This window comes from Hirundo rustica, chromosome 11 (assembly GCF_015227805.2).
Source record: "Hirundo rustica isolate bHirRus1 chromosome 11, bHirRus1.pri.v3, whole genome shotgun sequence".
NCBI classification, from domain to species: Eukaryota; Metazoa; Chordata; class Aves; order Passeriformes; family Hirundinidae; genus Hirundo; species Hirundo rustica.
Window position 1 is genome coordinate 5,563,562 of NC_053460.1, and position 24,326 is coordinate 5,587,887.

At 42.9% G+C, this 24,326-nt stretch overlaps 1 protein-coding gene across 1 annotated transcript in view; it reads left to right on the forward strand.

Moving 5' to 3' along the window:
• The window catches only part of MAF (MAF bZIP transcription factor), a 62,534-nt gene extending 39,393 nt beyond the window's left edge, over window positions 1-23,141 (forward strand). Inside the window, 1 exon segment of the mRNA XM_040075540.2 lies at window positions 22,345-23,141. Within this exon segment, the coding sequence (XP_039931474.1) occupies window positions 22,345-22,369 (25 nt within the window). The 3' untranslated portion in view covers window positions 22,370-23,141.
• Window positions 23,142-24,326: the final 1,185 nt, after the last annotated feature.

Consider the following 24,326-nt stretch of genomic DNA (forward strand, 5'->3'; position numbering starts at 1 on the left):
TACATTCAATTGTAACTGAGGAATATTTTCACAATTGTACTGAGGCCACTAATAGCATATTTTGTCATTGACTGGGGACTTTATGAACTAAGAATGAAACCAATTTTTTTACTTAACTTATTACACAATTTTGATACTGTTTGTAAATTTGCTCCTTAAGGTAACCTAAAATTGCTGTACTTAAATCTTGCAAACTTTAAGGTTTTTTTCAGATACTCCATTGTTTTTTCCTATCTCAGCAGCAATAAATATTGCAATAGCATATCCTTAACAGAGCAGCAGCTCTTCTGTCCTGGTATCTTTCTGGTTTTCCATTCTTAAGCATTTCTAATCATCCAAATAAATGATGGGGGCAGAGACAAAAGACTTATTTTTCTGAATATTAGTCACATGCAAAAGACCTTCATGGTTTTTCTGGCTTCTAGAGCTCATTTTTCCTGTATGTAGCTTGCATGTTTTTTATTTTTTCTATATGACCTTGTTTTACAAGGAAATATCCACTTTGCTGAAAACATATGAATCAGAAGCAGCATTTACCCAGGCTACATTACAAAAGGATTTAGAGTCTGTTGAAGTCCTCTTGCCTTTTTAGGCTGTGGGAAGCAGGACCCCCATTAAGAGGCTGCAAATGCCCCTCAGCCATTTTCCAGTACCGCTGTCACCTTGACTGCCCGTAGGTAGTCGTGGGGTACTTACAAACCACCAGTGTCCCAATCTGTTCTCCTGTACCAACCCCATCAAAAATAGACGGATGTTAAGATTCTGTATTAGCCTCTCACTGCACAGGCAGCATATGTAGGGTTCTCAGCTAGGGCATCCGGTGGCTCTGGATATGGTATAATTATGATAGCTTAATGACAAAATAAGTTTTCACTTGCCAATGTTAAATTAATCCTGTCAGTACATACGTCACTGCAAGTGCATTGCTCAGTGTACCCTTACAATATGCATAATACCATGTCTCCTTGCTTCTGCTTCTCATCATGTGGTCCTCTTGGTGCAGATGCTGTTCAGCCACTTAAAGAGCTGTAACACTACCAGGGGAAAGAAGAAAAAAAAAACCCAGTATGTTATACTGGAATGAATATAATGAGCCTAAAACCTTGGAAGCCTTCCTTTGTTCATCATTCTTGCTGCAAACAGCCTTGTGGATTTCTCTATTATTTTAGCTGTAAAAATCATGTTGAAATTTGATGGGAATTATTTCTAGAGGTAGTTAATTGGCTGACTAGGTGTATATGTGAGGAGAGGTAGCAGGGAGCCCATAAATGACCTTTTCCCTTGTTAGATTGCTCCCTGGCCAGCTGGACGTTTGGTATCCTAAGGTGAAGAGTTTTTTAAATTATAGTTTCACGGCTTTGCCCCTTTACAAGACAACAATTTCTCTGTGTTAATTCACCATGTCGAGAGGAGGAAAGAAAGTCAGCTGCTGCAGAATATCCCTTATGCTTTAAGAAAGCACGGCACTAATTGCCGGGAGACTTTTGCAAAACAAAATCCTGTGTGGCTCGGTCCACGCCTGCACACTCCAGTCGTCCCCGCTCCGTGCCAGCATGTCACAGGTGCACACCACAAGGGACAATGCAGCAAATGTAATTGGGAGGCAGGTGGCAATAGCTTGGACTCTGTAACACATTCATCCCAAGGTGCACTCGTGCATCTGTTAGAAAGTGAAGTAATTTTTTTTTTTTCTTCTGTAATTCAATTGGTCTAACAGAGATTTGAACCATAGGAAAATATTTCCCACCTCCTAAACACAACAGCAAGAAAGTTACTAAAAGTCCTCAGAGACCGCAAGCGAGGTGGAGTAGAGGCTGCTGATCTTAGGGAAAAAGCAAGGGGTTGTCAGTTTACATAGAAGTGGGTCAAGTGCTTTTAAGACACTTGAGAGGGCTTTTTCCTCCTTTGCTATTGCTGTAATATCAGCACAAACTTTTCCTTCCTAGATATGAGCCTTTTGTAATTGCGTTAGCGCTGCGTGCTCTGGGTCAGCCGGTCACTCGCCTGTGCTCAACCTTCCCTCCATCTTTCCAAGAGCCAGAGCAGAGCCTCTCGATATGGGAACCTTTGTATTTCTTCTCTGAGTCCTAACAAAGGGTGCTTATTTCCTCTCTAAAACACAGAAAGGATCCCAAATGCTTGTACTCTCACAGGGAGCCTGAAAGCAAATCTTGCCGAGCCGAGCTGCAGCAATCTCTGGGGTGGAGCATAACAGCTATAGTGCAGCATACAGAATCCCTCTATACGGGAGGGAGGCTGGTGCCAATTCCAGGAAAAACTGTGGGGAATGGGATTCAAATGAACACAGATGCGACGTTGCTCACAGACAAAAACGAACAGCGTGGTACTGCAAAAATGCATATAGGTTTTAGTAGCCTTTGGTGGACAAAACACTGCTTTTGCTATGAAGGATACCTAAACAAGGCAAACAACATAAATATTATAACACACATTTTGAATGCCACATGCTTCCTTATCCCTAGGGGAGTATTTTCCCCATCTGTCTCAGTTCCTAACTCCACTTCTCAACTCTCCTTTTAATCTGGAGTTGGGTCCAGCCGTAATCCAGAGCTCTTTGGGGCAATTTGCATGTGAAGCTGCTGGGAGGGTCCCGTTGCTCCTTTCCCGAGGTCTGCTCCAGCCTCTCCCGGCAGTTTGCAGACTTTGTCCTCCTGCTGCATCTCTGGCTCTTGGCTGGTGGCAGGGCCAGGTTAACTGAAAATGTGAGGTTTCGATAACCTGCAGCAAGTGTTTTCCATCTCCCAGGAGAGAGCTGCGCCGGAAAACAATTTGCAGAAGACAGGAGCAGAGATCTGGTGTCATTTTTTGGTGCAGCTACTACGGTTTCTTGCTGTGAGCCCTTATCAGTGGAGTCCTTGTAGAGCTGCTCATCAGCAGAGATCCTGCAGGCGAGCGCAGCGTTATTGCTTCGTCCCATGTGGCTTTTTTTTATCAGCGCTGTTCTGGCTTCTAAACCTTCTGGAGACACTGTAATTGGGTACTTTGGGGTGGCTTGGCTTTTTTTTAGTAGCGTAAGTTAAGTTTTTAGACTGGGCTTTAGAAAAAAAATAAAAATAAAAGAAAGCAGAAAAAAGCAAAATAAAAGCAAGGAAAGGAAAGGAAAAGAAAGTGAAAGGAACTAAAATGAAAGAAAGTGAAATAAAATAAAATGAAAAAGAAAAGTAAGCATCTGTAGTTACAAGAAAATAAATGATATTCCAAATAAATAAATTCTACTTCTATTTCTTGGAGTGATCTAGGACAGCTGATGGAGATTGACACTCTTAAGTTACATGAATGTTTTGAACGTGTAAAGAATCCTTTATAAATTCAGCTTGGTTTGCTGTGATACACTTTCCAAATTAGGATACTGCAGAGCAGATTGTGAAATGGTGATTTACATGACTTGAGGATTTTGCTCCTTGTGATTAAACACAAAAGCACTTCTTTTGGTTCCCTTTAGAATGCATTTTTTAAAAAAAAGTATTTAAATGTATGTAGAAATATATTTAAAATGCAGGTTATTTCCACAAATATAAAAATATCAGGCAAAAAGTGCATTATTGAGTGCTGTGTAAAGTACAGCTGAGCATGTCTAGAATTGCAGTATTCTAAAGGAGGAAATAAAATTACAACTAAGAAAAATAGTCTAAGTACTTTTTTTTTTTTTTTTTTTTCCTGGCAGGAAAGTGAAAACATGGAGTTTTGTTGGCTCATTCTTCCTTTTGCAAATAATTTAGTGCTGAGCTTTTACCTCGCTACATGATATACTGCAGTGAAATGCACAGAAATTTGGGATTAGATATGAGTTGTAACATTGAGTAAATTTTATGTTGAGAAATTTAGAGCGTGCCAAGCGGCCAGCTCCTTGGACAAAAGACTAACATGAATAGGTTAGAGAATTATTAGCCTCTAATAATAGATGATATACTATATATCAAGTAATGACTACTTACTATCCTGCATTTATCTGTTACATGATGTCCTTTTTAATTACCTACCCTGCCGCCACAGGGGCCGGCAGCTGGTGCAAGAAACGCTGCAAAGCTCATGCCTTCTTCCCTCGTAAAATGGAAATATCTTCCCAATCTGTGCCCTTGCAGTTGTTAAATGTGGGGTTCCCAGGAAAAAAAAAAGCATCCAAAGCACAGGGGTTTTTTTGGACAGTAGTTTTTAAGGAAGGTTGTGTTACTGATGTTGTTTTTCAACACAGTTCCATCCAGTGGAGATCAAAACTCTACCTGACTGTTGCTCTTCCCTTCAGATTTTAATTCCTTCTGCTGCTTGTCTAGGTGAGGAACGGATAAAAATAGATTGTTAGATGAGGCTGTTGCTTTTAATTATATTCATAATGAGCATTCACCATCCTTAATTCAATAGTGCAGCATAACAGGGGAGGGCAGGGTTGTTTAACCTCATTTCCTAAGGAAATGAGGCATATAGCATCCCACCACCCACCCACCTGGACCCAGGCCTCTCCTAACAACGTGTGAACACTTTCTAAGTGAGCTTGATATATCAAAGAGATATCTCAAAGGTTACATTTCCTCATGGAGATTGGGGTGAGTGCAGGGGAAAACTCCACCTTGGTGTGCCAGGCAGGTAAGTGCATTATCCCTGCTGATGGCAGCCCATGGCCAGTGACATCCCCTGCCTGCTGGGGAGTAGCAGGGCTGGAAGAGCTGGGCATCAGGCTTGCTGCTGGGGCTGAACTTTGGGATGGGCAGCACTGGGCAAAAACAGAGGAAATCACTTTTGCACACAATTTGGTTTTGGGTGGGAGCATAAATTCTGGGAACCTCATTTTACACTAATTCTCCCCAAGGTAATGTCAGTGCTGGCAGCCTCCCGGTTTTGGTGTAATCAGGGCACAGTGAAAAGCTGGTTTGCTTTCTGGGAGCAGGACAAAGCTCAGTGAAAATTGGCCATTGTACTTTTGGACCTGCAGTGATGCAGGGGACCTTTCCCATGCCACGCCCCCGAAAGAGGAATTCTCCCCCCTGCTTCCCTCCCTCCATCTGCTCCCACACCGACTGCTCTTGGAGCTGGCAGCACATTAATAAAAAAATGTAAGTTTTATGGGACAAAGTAAATAAGGCAATTCATATATCATTCCTAAGACACACAGAAAGGAGGCAGAGAAAAATAACCAACCGATATTTTATATGAGAATATTTCCATGAGTCAGCTCATTTTCATGTTTCTGGGCTTCCAGCTGCAAGCTCTGCTGTGTTGGCTTATCTTCTACTCAAGGCCTGGCATGTGCCAGAAGTAGCTTATAATTGGCTGTGTTTCCCCTTTGTAAATGGTAATAATAGAGCCTTTATCAGCAGAGAATGGCTAAAAATTTGGATGTCTTTAATTTCATCACAACTTGTAATTTTTTTCAGGTCTAATATTACACAAATAGATCTCAGAGCTCCTTGTTCAGGTTGCAGGGCTGACAGCAGAGGGGTTGACTTTTGTAGGTGGGATATTGAACCGCCCTTCAAATGTTCCCTAAGCAATGGCCCTAGAGCTGAATTTATCCTTTAACCCTTGTGGCTTCATTAACCCCTTGCCTTAAGAAAAGTCACAGTAGCTGTGGCTCAGCCTGGCTGGGAGAGGCTGATGCATTTCTTATGGCAGCCTTGGAGTTTATTGCAGGGCAAAAACGCAAGGTATTTTCAATGTATTTTAATTCATTTGAGGTTTTCAATGAACTCACCTCAGCCTTCTAAACTCCTCCTGAGATTGCTTCCTGTGGATTTTAAAATGACTAAATTTAACCGGGTGTGGGGGGGAAAGCAGCTCATTCAATACGATTTCTAAAGACAACTATGCAAGCTTTATAGAAAATTAATTTTAAATTTCTACATGGCAGAGAATTTGGTTGATCACAGGCATTGAAAGGATGCTACAAGATTTATTTGGCCAGTCACAACTTGAATTTTGAATAAATTCTGTCAAGCTGTTAAAAAAAAAATGGAAATGCATCACTTGACGCATTCAAATCACAAATATGTTTGAGGGTAACTGCAATCTGCTCAGAGATGTCCTGTGAATAAAAAAGATTTCACATGTGTTTAATATATTCCTTTTTGAGGAATTAATTGTCCACCAGCACTGACAAGCATGGGGGATGGAGGAGCGGAATGGGAGCGATTTGCAGTTCTTAGTGGGAATTAGTGGCATGACTATATTATAACAATCATAATTAAGCTTTGTACTTGAACAGTGCCTTTCCTTGGGGAATCTCAAGGCACTCTGTCAAATTTATGGGGAAATCCCAGGGAAATAAGTGATTTCCCTACAGATCCTCAAAAATTCAGTGGCAGGGCTATGAGCAGACCCCAGGTCTCCCAGGCTCTGGCTCCATCTCACAGGAGGAGCTGCCTGATTCCTCTGTCACAACCAGGGCAGGACTCAGGGGCTCTGGGAGCACGGCCTGGGGGTGCAGGTGGGTGCTGGGGGCACTGGGGTGCCTCCCTCACCTGGGGCTGCACAGGGAGCAGAGCCACGGGCTGGGGGCAGAGGGAAGGTGACAGCAGGGACAGGCAGCTGGCACCAGATGGCTCTTTCAGCAGCAACCTGAACCTAAAAGAGCCAAAAAGAACAATGGAAAAACACACTTGGATGTTGCTGTAACCTTGGGGATGTCCTGACTCCTCCATGCCTCAGTTTACCCACCTCTACAGTTAGTATGGTGGCACTTGTGGTGGTAGATTTTTCATGCCAAAAAAAAAAAAAAAAAAATCTTACATAAGGATATGGTGCTTTCAGCATCATTTGTTTTTCATCAAGTTTTCAATCAAGGCTGAAGTCCTCACCAGAAAAATGTGCTCTACTTTATCTCAAAATTCAGGGTTTGGGCAAAACATACTCAGGGAAATTATTTATGTGTCATGAAGAAAACTGATGAGACGATCATGGGGGTCTGTTCCATTTAAAATCCATAGGGTTAAAAATCTATACAACTTAATGTTTCTAACATGCTTTGAGACCTTCAGTGGCAGGGTCCCTTTGGACTCAGTAAGATGAACTGGCCTCCTCTAGTAAGCTGAGTTGAATTTTGTGCGTAAGACAAGGAACATGTTACGTTATGTGTTTGTTTGCTCCCCTGGCAGGTTTCACCAGTTTGTGCAGCCTGGTGAAAAACCAAACAAATTCACCTGGCTGCACAGACAGAGCAAAGCTGACAGTAAGTTTTTCATCTAAGTGCCTGCAGAGGATGACAAAGTGTTCAAAAGACAACTGGACTTAACATTATTGAGAATGTTTAAAGTAAGCAGTAAAACCTTAAACATTGGTTTGATGTTTTACTGGAGCAAATAGAGAGATTTTAAATTAGCGGTTAGATGCTGAAATCACAGCTCCAGTGAAAATCCCCATATTTGCTCTGAATAAATCCTCTCCCTCCTGGGAACAGGCTGAGTGTGGAGGGGAACAGAGTTGGCCTCTCTTGTCAGGCCTGGGCTGCTCATTTGGCTTGGTGATGGGCAAAAGGATGTTTTTGGGTCTGTGTGAAGAAGCCTGTCAAGGAGCAATGGGCAGTGCTCCTCTGGATGTGAGCACGTAGTGTTTCAGAGGGAGCTGAGCTGTCGGTGCCATGCAGAGAAATCCCTCCCCTCTGCCCTGGGACCAGGGCTCATGGCAGTGGCCTGGCGAGGGGCACCGCTCTCCAGAGGCACTGCTGGCATCTCTGCCAGCCTCGGGTCAGAGGACCAAGGGTATCCCACCAGAACTGGGACAGTTGGCAATCCTCGTTCTTGTGCAGACTGTGTGAAATGCACACCATTCCCCAGAGCTTACAGGCACAGTTACAAATGAAGCAAAGATGGCAGGAATGACATTCCCTTGCTAATTATAGTGTGGTCCCATCTGTATATTTGGTGTTATGTCACCAACTCCAGCCTGCTTTTTCTACCAGGGAAATACTGCTGTAGGTCGAAGCTCAGCACAAAAGGCTCCAGACCACTAGTAATGTTATAGTTGCTTGTTTAACGGGGGAGAAACTATATTTTTAAGGGCTATCAGTTGGAAATCTGAGAGCGTGTTGGCTAAGGTGCTTTTTGGGTAATTCAAGAGTCCGTGTTTAAAAAGCACTTGGGTGTGGATAAATATAACAGTGTTCAATGGCTGCACCTTTCATTGAACCCCACTGGCTCCTTTGGTACCTTGTTCACGGCAGCAAAGCTGTGAGCTCAGATCCATCCCTCGTGCATGGAGAAGGTGGGACAGCAGCTCTCTCCCTGGCCTTCAGTGCTCTTCTTGGCTGCAGACTTTTTGGTTGGTAGATAGTCTGTGAAGAGTTTGGGCTGTAGGACCTGTGCATTACCCTCCAGGAATTCCCTCAGAGAGATATGAGGACAGAAACTGCCCTGCTGGATCACTCCATGGGGTGTTTCCTTTCAATCCTCTTGAGGGTCTCATGTGTCCTCCTAGGGACCGAGATACAATCCTGGAGTCCAAATCCCTGTTTCTGTTGGTGGAGCTTCCTGGCTCCTTCTTGTAAAATGGTTGCAGTTTAGGACTTTAAATTTGCTCATGGAAACTGCCATTCGTCCCTCCAAAGGAGCCCACGGGGTGCTTCATTCTTGCACGTGGTACTTGTGAGCAGTATTGGTGAGCCTCATGCTAAATCATATAAGACTGAGATTTTTAATTAGGGTAGAGGTGGGAGCCTCCAAATCTCATGTGATTAGAGAGTTCTCATAACTTTTACATTTATTATATAGTCCAATTAGCATATTTCTTACTTTAATGTCTCTATTGCCCAGTTAAATGTTGAAAATCCAAAAATAAGAGCACTTGCTAAAACTTGAATGCCATGAAGTGAAAATAGTCCAGAAGAAAAATATGATAATGGGTGTTCCTAATTTAATTCACTGTTTGGGCTAAAAACAATTAATGAAACTGGCAAAACAAGGAAGCACCATAAATAATGACAAGGAAACTAAAATCTGAAAACCATCCCTTTCACTGGTTGTGGGAGAGGCAAAAGGAATTTTAAAAGGTCAAATAAGGCTTTAAGTCGTCCCAAAAGCAGGCTTGTGTGAGGAGGTGGAGAGGCATTGTGCAAAGATGAATCTCGTTTGCACCTGGACCTGTCCTATGAGGTTAAAGCCCCTCTCTGCCCTGTGGTGTGCTGATACATCCCAGGGGTGTTTGATGGAGCTCATGTGCAGGAGGGGAAGCAGATCCTCAAACAGCTTTACGGGTGAGGAGCTGCCACATGAAGGCCATGGTGTCCCTGAAAGTCAAGGAGAATTTGTACCAGCAGAAATAGGCTCTTGGTTTCTTGTCATGCAGGAAGCCGTTGGTGGAGCCGGAATTTAACAAGTTCACAACTTAACAAGTCCCAGCCTAGTGTCTGGACTACCAGAATAGATTTTTTTCTCAAATACCCCCAATCGCTCAATGCTTTTGTCAAGTTTCTGTCTCTCTGTACTCAGTGTCAGCCTCAGCTTAACAATGAAGGTAGTCCCAGAAAACTTCTCACAAATAAGCAACCTATGCTCCCTGTTATGAAAGCAACCTCCTACTGTCTTGTATATTAATTCTGTTCTTGTGAGGCGCTGTAGACGTTGAATTTTCTCTGCCTGGCATGGTAACTTTCGTTGCTTTCATTTTTTTAGGAACTTCAAGTTTCTGAAAGGCTTAGAGCGAGCCATAAAGGCTCCACCTCTTTCTTGGCCCTGTAACCCGCAAGCAGTTCAGCTGAGGCTAGGGGATTTGTGTATAATGATTTGGGAAAGTTGTGAGTATAAATAGTAAGGAATTTGAAATGTTTTTCCCCTCTGTAATTCAACACTCAATAGCTTCCCCTTCCACCCTGCACATAAGGTGCCGTACCAAAACCATGGAAAGAATTTGTAGAGCTTCAGATCAAGGAAGTTCATAAGCTTGCAGGCTTTTTTCTTGCTTGCTCCTTTAAAAAAATCTTATAATATCATCTCCTCTGGAGAATAGCATAGCCAGAGGACTTTACAAATTTTCACCAGATCCTCTCACCAGGAGCATTTGCCCCAGGGCAGGGGCAGGACAGCCCTCTGATCTCTTATGCACAGTGTAGCAAGGGCAGGAGCCTGGAATAAGTGTTCAGCCTCAGCTTTTTCCTTTCTTTCTTCTCCTTTCTCTTTCTGGTAGCAGCTACTGCTGAGAGAATGTTCCACCTTCTCTAAGCTCTAACCTCAGTCTTCCTTCCCCTTCCATGTCTCACAGATAATACAGAGCCAAGGTGTTGGGCTGCAGCACACAGAATAACAGACCCATTTATGTTGAAAAAGGTCTCTCATGTCATCAAGTCCAAGTTCAAATGACCAGGGTCATCTTGGCCCCAGCTCTGTAATGAAATGTCCATCCCCGGTGTCCCAGGACAAGACATTCCTGAGCACAGAGGTTGCCATTGCATCTGGCAGCAGTGCTTGGAGCTGGGGACGCCCTGGCCCGTGCACCTCTGTAATGACAGGTTTGCTTTTGAGTGCCCTGCAGGTTCCTTTCATCTCCATAGGCATCTTTGTCTTAATTTCTCCTGTGCTTTAATCCCTGCACATAAAATGCAACGTAAACCTCAAAACACCCTCACCTATTCTAACAGAAATGTCATCTCTGAGCAGTATTGGTGCAAATTCTCTGCAGCTCCTGTGATTTCAGCCCAGAGATGGGTCTCAGCTCTGCAGTTCATCCCCAAAGCCTGATTGGAAACCCCTTGTACAGCTCTCCAATGACACTGACTCGGGCACAGATGACAGGCGATCACAGCATGTATTTGTGTACATTCATTGCCAGGCATTTGATGTATGGTTTCATTTTTGAATCTTGACTTCATTTGCACCATGATATTTGAACATGCAGATTTACAAATCAGGCCCCAGCATTATTGTTTAAAGAACCCTCGGTGGTTTTGGTAAAAACCTGAGTAAGTATTTGTTATATTTAGAGGCAATTCTGCTTATTGTCTCTTCATGCCATAAGCTTTTCACTGACCTAGATTTTTCTATTTCATTTTCCATTTGCTGTCCCACAGTACATTTGCATGGAAAGAAAGTCTTTTGTCTTTGAGTGTTCTCTTGCACTTGCTATTTCATCCACCAACAAAAATCACACTGACTGCCCTGTGATGGTGTGAAGAGCTTCACTGGAAGTGATTGTGTGGCAGAGATCTTGGCTTTAAACTAGAAATAAAAAAGCTATTGCAGCTTTTAGCTTTGTAGAATCCTTGGGCTGAAGAGTGCTGGAGGACCAGCCTGCAGCAGAAGAACATGCAAAGAGGAATGGTTTGTGTGTTTTCCAGCAGTAGCAATTTACAGAAAGAAAAGTGGACGGAGTCAGAGGCTGGCTTCCTTTCAGTCGGAGGGAATAGCTCTCTCTCTGGATATATATTACAACTATAGCTAAAGACACAAAACAACATCTTGATTTTAATTCTGGTTTCAGTTTTAGCATGTCATTAAAGAGATACCTGTATTGACAGGAAGAGTTGTAATGCTTTTGGGGAGTTGTTATTATCGTATTACACGATTATGGTGTTTATTGCGGTGGTGCCTTAGGGCTGAATTTACAAACCCTGAGGATGGATTACATGGGTATTATGCTGCACACAGACATTTTGCTGCATGTTCATGTTGAAATCCTATGAACTGGACAATGTAAACAAATTAACATTATCAGGGAAAACCTGTTTTTTAGTTAACTTTCCCTGCAGACTATACTCGGCCAAAGGACACTTGCTATTGGTCTCACATCTCCTGCATCTCAACCATGTTCAAAAATGTTTTTACTAGCACATGTTAACCAAAACTTCATCCTTTTCAGAAAAAAAAAATAAAGAAATCTGCCATGTTTTAAAATGCATTTGATCCAACCAGTTAGTATATTTTTAAACACGACAGTGTTATGTTTAACAGTGTTTTAGCATATGTCAATTAACTTGTTTCTGCAGAGTGCTGACAGAAGTGCCCCCGTCACCACCAGCCCTGAGGGGCCCCGGGGCTCAGTAGAGTCAGCAGATGGGAGCCTGTGCCCACACCTCCAGCCCACTGGAACTCAGCACTGGCCCTTCTGGGCAGTATTAGGGTGCTGGAAGAGGGCACAGTAGTTTTGGAGTCATTCCACCTTCAGCTGGCTGTGGTCTGCAGGTAACCCCCCATGGCTGGGGAGATGCACCAGGGCTCCTCTGTCAGCACCCCAAATGATGTCTCCTGTGAGCACACACGTGAGCTGAGATGCTCGCACTGCACACAACGCCCTTCCAGACAGAATAAATAGAGACTTTTTCTCACACTGTCAGGAGATCACACCCCTTCCCTGTGCCAGATATAGATGAGAGGAAAAAAGATGCATGTGCACGTGCATGTAGCCCCTAAGTCTCCCCTGTGCCCAGGGCAGGTGGTGAGGATGCTGTGCATGTCTGGGGTGCTTTGTGTGCCAAGTCATGGCTGTGGCCGTGTGGGCTACTCACCTCTCCACTGCTCTGGACCACCCTGACCAGTGCAGAGGTAACACTTTAATCCATTGTTGGAAACAGCAGAGACCTCTCTGTCCAGAAACTGGCATGTGCTGCTGGATAAAGCCCTGGGAATGTGAGAACTAACCAGATGTGTCCTGGCAGGATCTTTCTGTGCATCCCAGCCATGAAACTGTTCATGATGAGAAGTAAGTGAAGTGGGGAGCACACAGGTCAGGTCTCAGCAGCAAGGCAGGGATGCACACTGCTTTCCTACAAGGATGTGCAAGTGCCTGTCCATGCATGGCATCTGCAGAGACACCATTGGATGTTTAACGGGGCTCATCTGTTACTGCCTGTGCAGAGAGTGTGGGAAGAGTAAATACATGGGCATTTATGGCAGAGGAGGTGTCCAGAGTCTGTATCCCCATGCCCTGCTGCTGTGGGCTGCAGGGTGTGTCCATGTCCCAGCCAGACTGGGAGCTGCCCCCCAGCAGACTGACTCGCCTCTGCTGCTGTTCTTCATCCAGGGAATTTGGGCAACCTTCTTTTCTCATTTCAAGATCAGCAAATGCATGAATGATTCCCATGTGTTCTGGGACAGTGTTAATGGGAACGGTAGAAATACCTAGAATAAGCAGTGTCCAAAAATAGGTCTCTTGTCCTGCCAATGTCTTGCACATGTTCTTAACTTTCCTGCTCTGGGAAGCAACTCCTGGCACCCTGCAGGGCAGGAGAGTTTTTCCATTCACTTCAGTGGGTGCGGGATTTCATTCTGCCTTTCAGACCTGTGGGTTTTAAAGGGACTGTCCATAAGGCACACTCGAGCTCTTTGCAGGGTCGAGGTGCTTTATATTTTTAGCACTGACACGACCGTCATGAGGGAAAGGCACGTTTTTGCCCCGCTCGAAGGGCATGGTCAGACATGCTGCTCTGCTGGGGCTGCTCGGGGTCAAGTTCTTACTGGCCCTGAACCATTTCTTCGGGTGCTGCACCTTCCTGCTACACAGCTTGGCTGCCATAATTGGAACCGTGGAGCTGACCTACACCAGCCGAAACATGTTGGAAGTGGGGTTTTATAAATAGACTCCATGGACAAAGGGTGTCTGCTCCAGGGTGTTTATGGGGCTGGGGAGAGGAGCTTGGGGCAGGGGATGGAGCCTGACAGCTCCCAGTGAAGCAGCACAGCCCTCTTTGCAAAACAGGGAGCGTGGTGCTGGCAGAGCCTGCGGCAAGCCCTCGGCACAGGGAAGGACGGAGAGGCCACGACCCGGGGTGTGGGTGCTCAGCTATTTTCTCCCTGTGAGACTGGCTCCCAGGCCTTTGCTCATGCAAACCTGACAGATCTCATCTAAATGAGTAGTTGGGAATTATGTGCTCCCTCTCTGGTCTGGGCTGGAGCTGAATTTTGCTACCAGTCTCGGGGAGTAGCTTTTGCTACTGAATGCAATTAAAAGAACCAGGACTTGGCACTGTGGGATCTTGCCCAGTGCTGGTAGCCAGGGTGATTGACATTGAATCCTTTGATTTCTCCAGAGGCATCATAATATTTTAAACTTATTATTAATTACAAGTATATTAATCTCCAAATAGAATTACCAATATTTCAAAATATAATTTTATCCTATCCAACCCACCGGGGGGAAAAAAAAAAAAAAAAAGCAGTTTTGGATGAACTGAACAACTTTATAGACACTGTGCTTTATAACAAGATAGATTTTCCCTAGTTAGTTCCATTTCTATCTAATATTGGCAGAAGATTAAAGATATTGAATCAATGGCTGTAAAAGCTTACATTAAAAATTTGTAGTAAATGAGAAGAGGAAAATTTCATTAGAAACATAAATTGTAACAACTGGAATGCCTGCAACTTATTTTTAATATTCTACTGACAGTCACACTTGAAAGCCTTTATTTTTTTTCCAAATGTTTTCTTTTCTCAGATTAAAAAAAAGAAGAAAATTACCTCTAATATTTTGAAATATAGAACTAATTACAGTACAGAGTGATCCTGATCCCACTGAAGTCAACTGTGGCATTCTTTATGACATTGCAGGATAGTGCCTCTATTAAGAAATAGTAAGGAAATGAGATACTTTAAAGAGAAGGATTTAAAATGAACTGGCTCTGTTGGCCTCTTTTGTAAAAATACCTTAGAGCCATTTTTATCAAGTCAAAAGGTTCATTGAAAAGAGAGAAATTAAAAGATGCTGCTCATGGAGCCTGGCAAAACACTAAATTCGCAACAAATATCTCCCCAATCCAATTATAACATTCAAATCAAGGAGGAAAAAAATTATGAAATATAATGAAAGCTTTCTTTCTACTAAAAAAGTCTACTTGGAGGTGTCCAGACCTAAGGGAATTACCAAGTCAGCATTATGGTGGAGAAAAAATGTACTGTAAATGAGAGTGAAATAATCAAATTTTTCTGGCGGAAATAAGTGCAGTTGTTTGATGTAATTTTGACTTGCAGCATAATTTCAGCATCAACGGTGAAGTTTAAAGAATCAGTGTGTCTTCATGAGATTCCTATACAGAAAAGCCATTCAATAGGAAAATCTAAATCAGACTTCGGTTTGCACATTGGCCCCTCTACGAGAGAAAGCCCTGAATTATTTTATTTGCAAATAGAAAAATCGAGATGCCCCCTTTTCATTAATTTCTAGGCACCTTTTCCACTTGAAAATCCAGCATGATCATGGCATATAAATCACAAGAAATGTGATGTGTGACTGGTTTTGTGCTCACAAAAATCAAACTTTGGTTTATATACCAGCTTAGCTGTTTAAAACTGCACTTTTCCCCAGTGAGCTACACTGGACTCTTGTCACCGTGTTTCTTGCAGATGTAATTTTTCAATATCATGGGGATGTATTCCAAACAATTAAAACAATTAAAGCAGGGCATGTCTTCAGTATTTTACTCAATCTCAGGGTCTGTATGAAATATATTTGTAATTTTGTGTTCATTTCAAAATGGAGACAGATTCACACACCCTCACAGCCAAACTCAGGACAAGAACCAACAATTAAATGAAGTCTGAGATCCAGTCCAAAGGCGGCATATATTCAATTTAATTTTTAAATAGCTTAATTAATAGTTTCAGCTGAAGCAAAGAAGTGAAAATGGGTCAAACTATGTAAACATTGGTTAGAAAAACACACTGTCCAGCCAAAGCATTGTAGAAGTGCTTTTAAGAAGAATGGTCTTTAAATTTAATTTAAACATGGCTTTCCAACTTAGGCAAAAGCCCAGTTCAGACAAGGCCCAAGCCACTTTTTGTGCCACAAAGAATTACCAAGGTATGCTGAGAGTTTATTTAGTCTTTGCTTGTTCTGAGGCCATGTTTCAGCGTGCAGTCATCGTTTTCTCCTTGCTGTCAGCACCTTGTTACCTCTCGACAGCCCGGAGCTGGCCGTGGGGAAGCTGCGCCGCGCCACCGACGGGACCTGCGCGAGGGCTGCAAAACATCCCTCGCAAATATTTACTGGAGTTTTGAAATGGGCCGGGAGACGATGCTATTGCACACCGAGTGTTTGCCTTCTGCAAACATCCAGGTTCAAGTTCTTATCGGAGCGGCTGTGATGGGTGATGGGGTCCCTTACGTAAGTGTCAAGGCCAGGAGGGGGATTTTGCTCTGGAGTAGTTGGGGAGTAGAAGCAGCACCGCATGTCTTATCTGACCAGGTGTTGCTCAGCAGCCTTCACTTTGTGGGAACATACACTTGTTAACTTCTTGGGGGCTCCTGCATTCCAGAGGGGCAAAATCATAAAATGTAAGCAATTTTTCTCAATCCAGAGAATTACTGTATCCAGAGAAAAGTATATTCTTTACTCACAAAAACACATCCATTTTTTTTCAATTTTTTTTCTGTGATATTTAAATTTCAGTTTAAATGACCCGAGGGTGTCATGAGAAAGGGGTAAGAATGATGTTTTTAAAAATTCTTTTTTAATTATACTGTAGCACTTACATGACTCTTATATATTTGTAGTTTGAAGTTTCTGCTACAGTGAGTTCTTTGCAGATTTGCTGATTTGCAGTTAACTCCCAGGACCCTAACTTTTTGATTAGAATAACTGAAAGGTTTCTGTTTGCTTGTGGTTTTTTCTGGTTTTGGTGGGTTTTTTTGGTTTGTTTTTGGGGTTTTTTTGGGGTTTTTTGTTTGTTTGTTTGTTTGTTTGTTTTTTGGTTTTTTGGGTTTTTTTTTTTTGTTTTTGTTTTTGTTTTTTTAAACTTTGATTTGAGCAAGTTAATAAAAAGAAAAAAGAATAGGAAAAAAAAATTTGGATAAGTACCAAGATCGGCTCAGGTGCCCTGCCATCCCCTTCATCAGCTTCTTCCTGGTGTGATAAATTTCGGGAATTTGAGCCTAAACTTTGGCTAAGTTTTATCACGTGAGAATTTTCCCCCAATTCTAAGGTTTCACCTTGATTTGTGCAGAGCAGGTCATGCAGCAGGAGTTGACAATGTCTAAAGTTGTAACTGCTCTTTGCCAGCCTTCCCCTTCAGAATGTGAAGTCAGGTTTGGGGGAGGAAATCTGTGGTTGGTGGCTTTTTGTGGAGTACGTGGCTGATGGATGAGACTGTTTTGGCCTTTCTGATCTGAACACTTTTGTTTCCACTGTAAAGAAAGACACAATCTGTGCAGGCAACAAAATCCAGCTGGTTCTTCTCTCCACCTGCAGAACATCTGCAGAAGGAGGGGAACATATCAAAGATCCTTATAATAAAGGAGAGTTTTTGCTGTTCATGTTCAAAAGCAAAGCCACAACAGGAGACAATTTCCCTTTCATGAGAATGAAGCAAACAAACATTTTGGGCTGGAGAACAGGCTGGATGAGCTGACCTACTCCAGCTTGTCTGAAAAGTTAAACGTGTCAAAGGTTCTCTGCTAGGCAAAGGGAAGATGTAGGAGAGATTTTTATAAATGGCAGTTGGGCAATTAATGTTAACCATCAATATCAGAATGGCTTAGATTACATGATTAACTAGTAAGAGTTTTGAGCTGGCTGGTAATTTTAGATTAAATAGTCAGGCAGCCAGTGACTTGAATATTGATGAATATCCTGTGTTTTATTAATATGCATTCTCTATAAATTAGAGGCTTAGTACACAAAGAAGAATCCTAATGCTCTTGCTATTTTTCATTGCCACAGGTAGAGCTGAATAATTCATAACAATTAATTTATTTCACTGATTTAGCCTTTTGGGGTGGGGGGAGGTAAGGGGGAAGTTGAGCACAAGTAGTCTGCAGGTAATTTTTTTCCATGTTTATTTATGATAAATAACTCACCAAACACATTTGAAGACTAATTCTTAGTTGTGGGGATTTTTAAATTGGAGAAATCGGAAGGAATATGGGCATAAGTGCAAGCAACCTTCCAGTCAGTATGGGAACCCAAATTAATTTTAAATTGTAAGAAAAGCCCAGCTAATTGCAAATACAGCACATACCGGGTCAGGCTCATGTTGATTTGTATTGATTGGTGCAATGCTGGTTACACTGCATATTTCTGCTCCTCATTTAATTGATTCTAGTTCTTCAGGACAAAGATTTTCTTAGAAATATTTCTGTGGGCAGAATTCATTGTCTGTATTTAGTCCCTACTTCATAGGTGAAATGCTGCCCCTCTTGCAGCCAAGGGAAGTTTTACCCTTCATTCTGAAGTATCCAGGATTCTACCTGCTGATGACACCATTCCTGAAAATCCTCTTTCCTACACACCAAGCAATAACGTGTCCAACACAACTGACATTTTATATTTGTGCAAAGTTTCAGAATATCCATACGCAGATTTTTAAACTTATTTTTAGGCAGTGGGAGATGGCGCCTTAAATACGAGACAAAATGTTGCAGCACAAAGTTCATTTGCCAATCCTGCAGCTCAGGGAGGCTGCAGCCCTGTCTTGGTGTCACACATATCCTGAGCAGGTAATATCCAGAAACACACGAGGAGGAGGAGGAGGCTGGATGATTACTGCCTCTCCCTTTCTCTGGTTCTCAAAACACACTCACAGCAGTGAGACTTGCATAGCACGCAATAAATCATTGCCTCATTATGCTCCTTCTGGAGGTTTGTTTAGGGCACCTACTCTAGTACTGGCTACAGAAGATTATTTGTTCTTCCCAGAAATTCCTCTCAGATGTAGACCTTTGGTATGATGTGCACACAAGGAAAAAAAATCTCTGCATCTTATTTTTGAAATAAGTTCTTAGTGTGCAGAACAATTTACATTGCAGAACTGCCTAGGAAAGTAATTTCAGCAATGTCTGGAGGGGATTTTAATTTGTAGGTGGGTGATTTTGTTGAGAACAGGCAAAGGTTAAAGAAGGTTTTTGTGCTTTTGTGGTTTTGTGACTTGTCAATATGAAGCATTAATAAATAAAACAGAGGGTCTTCCTCCCCTCCTTTCTTCCTTCCTCCCTTCTTGTCTGCCTTCCTTTTCATTTTCCTTCTTTCCTTCTTTCTCTCTTGTGTTCATAAAAGCTGTTTATCCCTTACCTAGCCAGATTTTGTTGAATTATTGTAAAAGATGTCTAAGTACCTCATTAAAAGACATTGTAAGGTCTTCATTCACTTTTCCTGTATGTCTTTAGCCAGCCCTAGTTCACAGCTGGTGCAGGAGGGCACCGGTGTGATTGACAGAATAGGGTTTTGACTTAAGGAAGCAAATTGTCCAAATGAAAGGTGTGCATTAGTTGTCCTAATTTACTAATGAGGAGCAGTATTGCTGATTTTGATAAAACAGTATTTATTTAGCTTTGCACCAAATAAATGCTGGAATAACCTAGATTGTACCTGCAATGGATTTGAACAGCCAGAGCTGAGACTTTGGAGAGCAGGTGGGTACACTGCAACACGGCTGGGTTTTGCTGCAGTGTGACAATGTGATCTAGGATCCGATCCAGGCTCCTTGGAAATCAATGGAAATTCTACCCTTGACTTTACTGGGCTTTGGATCCTGCTCCAATTGTACCAGGATAGAAATGAAATTGCTCCAGCTTGGGGGAAGTATTTTCTGGCTTAACAGATTCAGTGTTTTATATTGATGGGTGTGTTTGTGTAAGAGGTCCTGAATTCAAGTTTGAGTGGTTTTGACACATGCATTGCCATGACCCTCCCTTCTAGTCACAGTTCCCTGAAATGCAATAGACTTCTGTTTTGTGACCACTTACAGACGTCCCAGATGAACAATGACATTTCATAGATGATTGTAACGTGAAACTCAAACTCATTGCAAGCTTGCTCAAAATGTGACCTGCCTTCACACAAAAGCTCCCTAAGCTTTCTGAACCTCCCAGCAAAGCTGGATGTGTTCACAGCCATAAAGAAACACAAAGCTAAGTCTCTTTGGTGTATTTTGGGGTCCACTACACATCCTCCTGCACCACTGTATCTCAGAGTCCTGGGTGTAATTCTCGCTTGATCTTAAACTCTTACAAAGAGCCTTGGAATAGAGGATGTGCTGAGGTAAGGACCAGAAAGACTTTTTCCAACGCCCTCTGCAACCTGAGTCCCCCACAAACAATCAGGACTCAGCGAGAATTGTACCCAACCTCTTTTTGATGGAAGTGCAGTGGTGACCTTCTAGATTGATTAAAGATGTGACATTGATTGACTTTGAAGGGAGCCACATCCACCCTTCTTCTGCCAAAAAGGCAGTGGCTGCAATGTGAAGCCTCAAGAATGGGGCATTGCTCTTCCAAGTACATGGAAGACATCCAAGGGTAACGGGATAATGCAGATAATGGGATAGGGTTTCTCCCCTCCTCTCCCTCAAATACCATATAGCTAGATTTTGGCTATCCAGCCTCATGGCTTAGAAGACTTTTCTCTGATAGCTACTTAAAAGATGAAATAGCTGAGGAAATGAGCTCTTTTTGTAGGCTATTTAGGATGTTTGGTGGTTGAGAATGTCAAAAAGGACTGGTGATGTTGACTCTGCAGGAATCTTTAATGGTGGTGGGGGTATGGTCAGTAGAAGGGATGGTGTGGTGGGGGAAAGCTTTATCCCTCTGGCCAACCCACCCCTGAGGATTGTTCACATTGTCACTTCGGGGTGTCAAGTTTTAGAGGTGCTAAAATGGCCCTATTTGCCAAACGTACAGAGTATCTTAACAATATCTGGTCTCTTTATGGCACCATCAGTTGGCACTGAGGAATATTGGCCTCCAACATAACCACTTTTGAAAATCTAGGCCACTGAACCTGATATGAACTATCAGAAAGCAGAGACAAGGGAGCATTTATGTTGGAGAATGTATAGTGGCTGGAAAACTACGAATCAAAATAATTCACCCTTTTATGTGTAAATCTCCTTCTCTTTGATACACAAATTGAAAAGCTGTCTGGTTTCCTTGTAGTTTCCGTAAGCAAGCAGCGTGTGACTGCACCCTCTAGAATGCTATTCAAGTGTTACTTAAAGTGCAGACCTGCTAAGGTCAAGCAAGCTCATCCACAAACCAAAACTGAGCCCCCCAAACCTTACAGCTAAAACCAGCAGGCAAGGGGGTCTCGAGTTCCATGGCTCCCTCGTGACGAGGGCATGGCGTGACAAACAGTGAAGCACCAAAAGATCAAAGCACTTTTTCAGGCACAACAATAAAATCAGAGACAGAAAAGCACTGGGTCCTGGTGCAGGTGTCTGCTCTTCCAAAGTAGCTTTTGTCAGGTTTGACACAGCCAGCTCATGGCAAGGGGATGCGGGTAGGAGCTGCACGCTGGCAGTAAATAAACATCAGCAAAGAACATCCTGTGTGGTGCATTTCTGAGCTGGGAGAAAGGCTGGAGAGCCACTGCATGAAGCCCACGTGGAAGGGATTATTGGGACATGCTGAACTTACCATGAGTTTATTGGAAACTCTTCAATGCAAGCATGGAAAGACAGTGTGATGTGTTTTGCCCATATTCCAGAGTTGTTTTCACTGGTCGAGTGACAGTCGAGCATTTCACTGCAGGTCCTGTGGAAGTCAATAGCTGTCTTGCCTTTCAGAAGGATTATGCCCTTAAATAGCTTCTTTAGGAAGTGTACTTTGCTTGGTGATAACACAAAGCAGAGGGTGGATGATTAACACCAATTAGGATTATTTACAAGAACCTAGAAAACAATAGGCCCATAAATCATCGTCTTATCAATTGTAGTTCCTCCTGAGTAATTCAGTCATCATTGGGCACACTGTTTGTTAAGTACAGATCACACTGAGGTTAGCTGAAGCGTGTGCAAATGTTGAATGTGCAATATGACCTAAAATAGCAGCCTGTTACAAAAGAAGTTCTGACAATTTTCAACATTTTTATGTTTTACATCTCCAACAGTTTTCCCCCAGATATATTGAGTGAATTTTACACTACTGGCAGTAGCCTTGCTTCTCTTGGGTTATGCTTCAGCTCTGTCTACACTTGTGTCTCAATTTGGGGTGGTTTTGCAGCCATCCTCTGGCTGTCTCCTTTTGCTGGGCACTGGTCCAGGTGCAGAACAGCTCCAATGCTCACTTACCCCTTCCAGAGGAGAGCCAGTGGGGAGTTCTCTCCAAAAGCAAGCCAGGGCTTGGTGGGACACACTGCTCTGATCCAAGGGGCAGCCACACCACCACAGAGTCCTTCAGGGTGTCTGTCACCCTGCCTAGCAAGGGGAAGGATGTCAAACTTCCCAGAGCTCCCATACCAACCTGTAAGGGCGCTTGTACTTTAGAGAGGGTCATCTCTTTGTGTGACACCCTTTTTGCTGGTGACTGGCAGCTCTTGAAGCACTACTCTTCTTTCTTCCACCAAGATTTCTCCTGGCTCATTATTCTTTTTGTTTAGTAACTGCCCGGTCTTCTGTAGCTGCTCCTCCTTGCTGCTGATCTTTTTTTTTTTTCTTCTACTTTTATCACTTTTTGTGATGCCTTTTCCAATTTCCAACCTTAGTCTCCCAGAAGACCCGGAGTGGTGACGCCTGGATGCAGAGGAGATGACACTGCTTATAAATCTGCACCATGAGGAGGCCAAAAGTTTCTGCAGCTGCAGGAGGTAAGCCAGGACAGCTGGTGGGTGTAAGGAGCAGAGAGCAAAGCCATGTCAGCTTGAGAAGAAGACAGCAGCACCCCTGAGGACGGCTTTGGGGCAGTGCCACAGTCCTGTACAGAAAACCCGAGGAGATCCTGAAAATTTCAGGTGGGAACACACCACCCAACCAGCTGCTTGTGTGGTTTGGTCCATGGACCTTTGGAGTCTGGACACCAGAGACTGAAAACTCTTGACTTACCCTAAATTTCCTCTTTGTGGACTTCTGGTGTGATAGGAATGGCACAAAAAAAAAAATCCAATATATCTTCTTCACCATAATGTTTCCAGCCTGCTAACTTTCCCAGGACTACTTTCTGCTCAAATTACTGGAACTTAATTACATGAGGTTTAATTTCAGTTACTTGGCTAGCTTTAAAAACATATATTCAAATTTGAACCACAAGGACAGAATTTTGGGAGCCTCTTTGCCCTCTCACTTTGTATTAATTTAAATGAGGAAACTGCGCCTGTGAATCTCTGCTTTACTTCATCTATTCCAAGTGAGTCTCAGTTCTGGAGAGACTTCCCTGACTCCCAGCAGTTTAAGGGAGAGCACAAACAACCTCTTATGCTATAGTTTATGTTTTTGAAACTGTGCAAGCAGTACATATTTGTCTCCTGCTTATGCATTTTCTTGTAAATAAAATGTATTGAGACCAGAGATGGAGTTACACTGAATTTACCCCAGATAAATTTATTGACATTTTACAAGGAAGTGTTGTATTATCCACACATTTCACAAGTAGATCTTGCAATGTTTAATTATAACAAGAAAAAGAAGTGGAAGTAATCAAGGGAGAGAGAGTGCAAAAAGACATAGATGGGAAGTGGTGGAGTTGGAGGATAACAGCACCTATCAATGCATTATCTGAGAATTCCTATGATTAGGACTTATCTTTCTGGCTTTTTTATTTCATTATAATCTGCTGTTTACTGATAAGTAATAAATGGCCTCCAAATTTTATTGCATATTCTTGCTTTCTTTAGATTTTGCATTGGTTTGTTCCCCTCTTAAGATCTTATTTCTATGAAGGATTGTAGATTTTATGTTTTCACTGGGGTTGACTTGTTCCTCTAGTATTTCAGTGTTGTTATTTAGCTAGCAAGTCCCACAGCAATTCCTTGGATAACACTTACATCTACCACATTGGGATGATCAAGGATACGTTGCAGCTGATGTTCAGACACTGATGTGTATCTGGGATTGGGCACCCACGCCCAACTCAGCAGATAGAAAACTCTCCAAAAAGCCAGCAAAAGAGGACTTTTTTCAAACACTCTAACCCACTGGTGGATTATCCTTAATGGGTTGGCAGCATGCCCCTCCCTTCCCGTGCAGGAATGCTGGCCTGGCTCTGCAGCCCTGGGTTCGAGTTTTTGGTGGTTTTGTTGGTTTCTTTTTCCTGTGTTACAGCATGCAGAAAAAAATAAAGTGTAAGATTGATTTGTAATAGTTCGTGACTCTTTTTTTTTTTCCCCACTGCAGCCTGGGATTAACTTATTTAACTGCCAGGAGGCAAAAGTAGTGACCAGCACTCCTCTTTGGGGAGTGACCCTGCCTTGTCAGCGTGGCCCTGCAGGAGGGCTCCTTGCATGGGCTGGCTGTTGTTTCTGGGAGCTCATGGACACACCTTCAAAGGTTGAGGGTTCAGCTTCTTCTGCGTGAGAGAGGAGAGGAAATGACCTTCACCCAGCTGAGCAGGGAACAACAGGAAACCCTCACGGTCCCGCCATTTCCCACCCCCAGGATCCGGAGCTCAGGGACCTTCTTGACGAACTGTCAGTGCTTTTGTCAGGGTTTAGCTGCTGCAAATATATTACCAAAGTATGTTGATGATTCATGG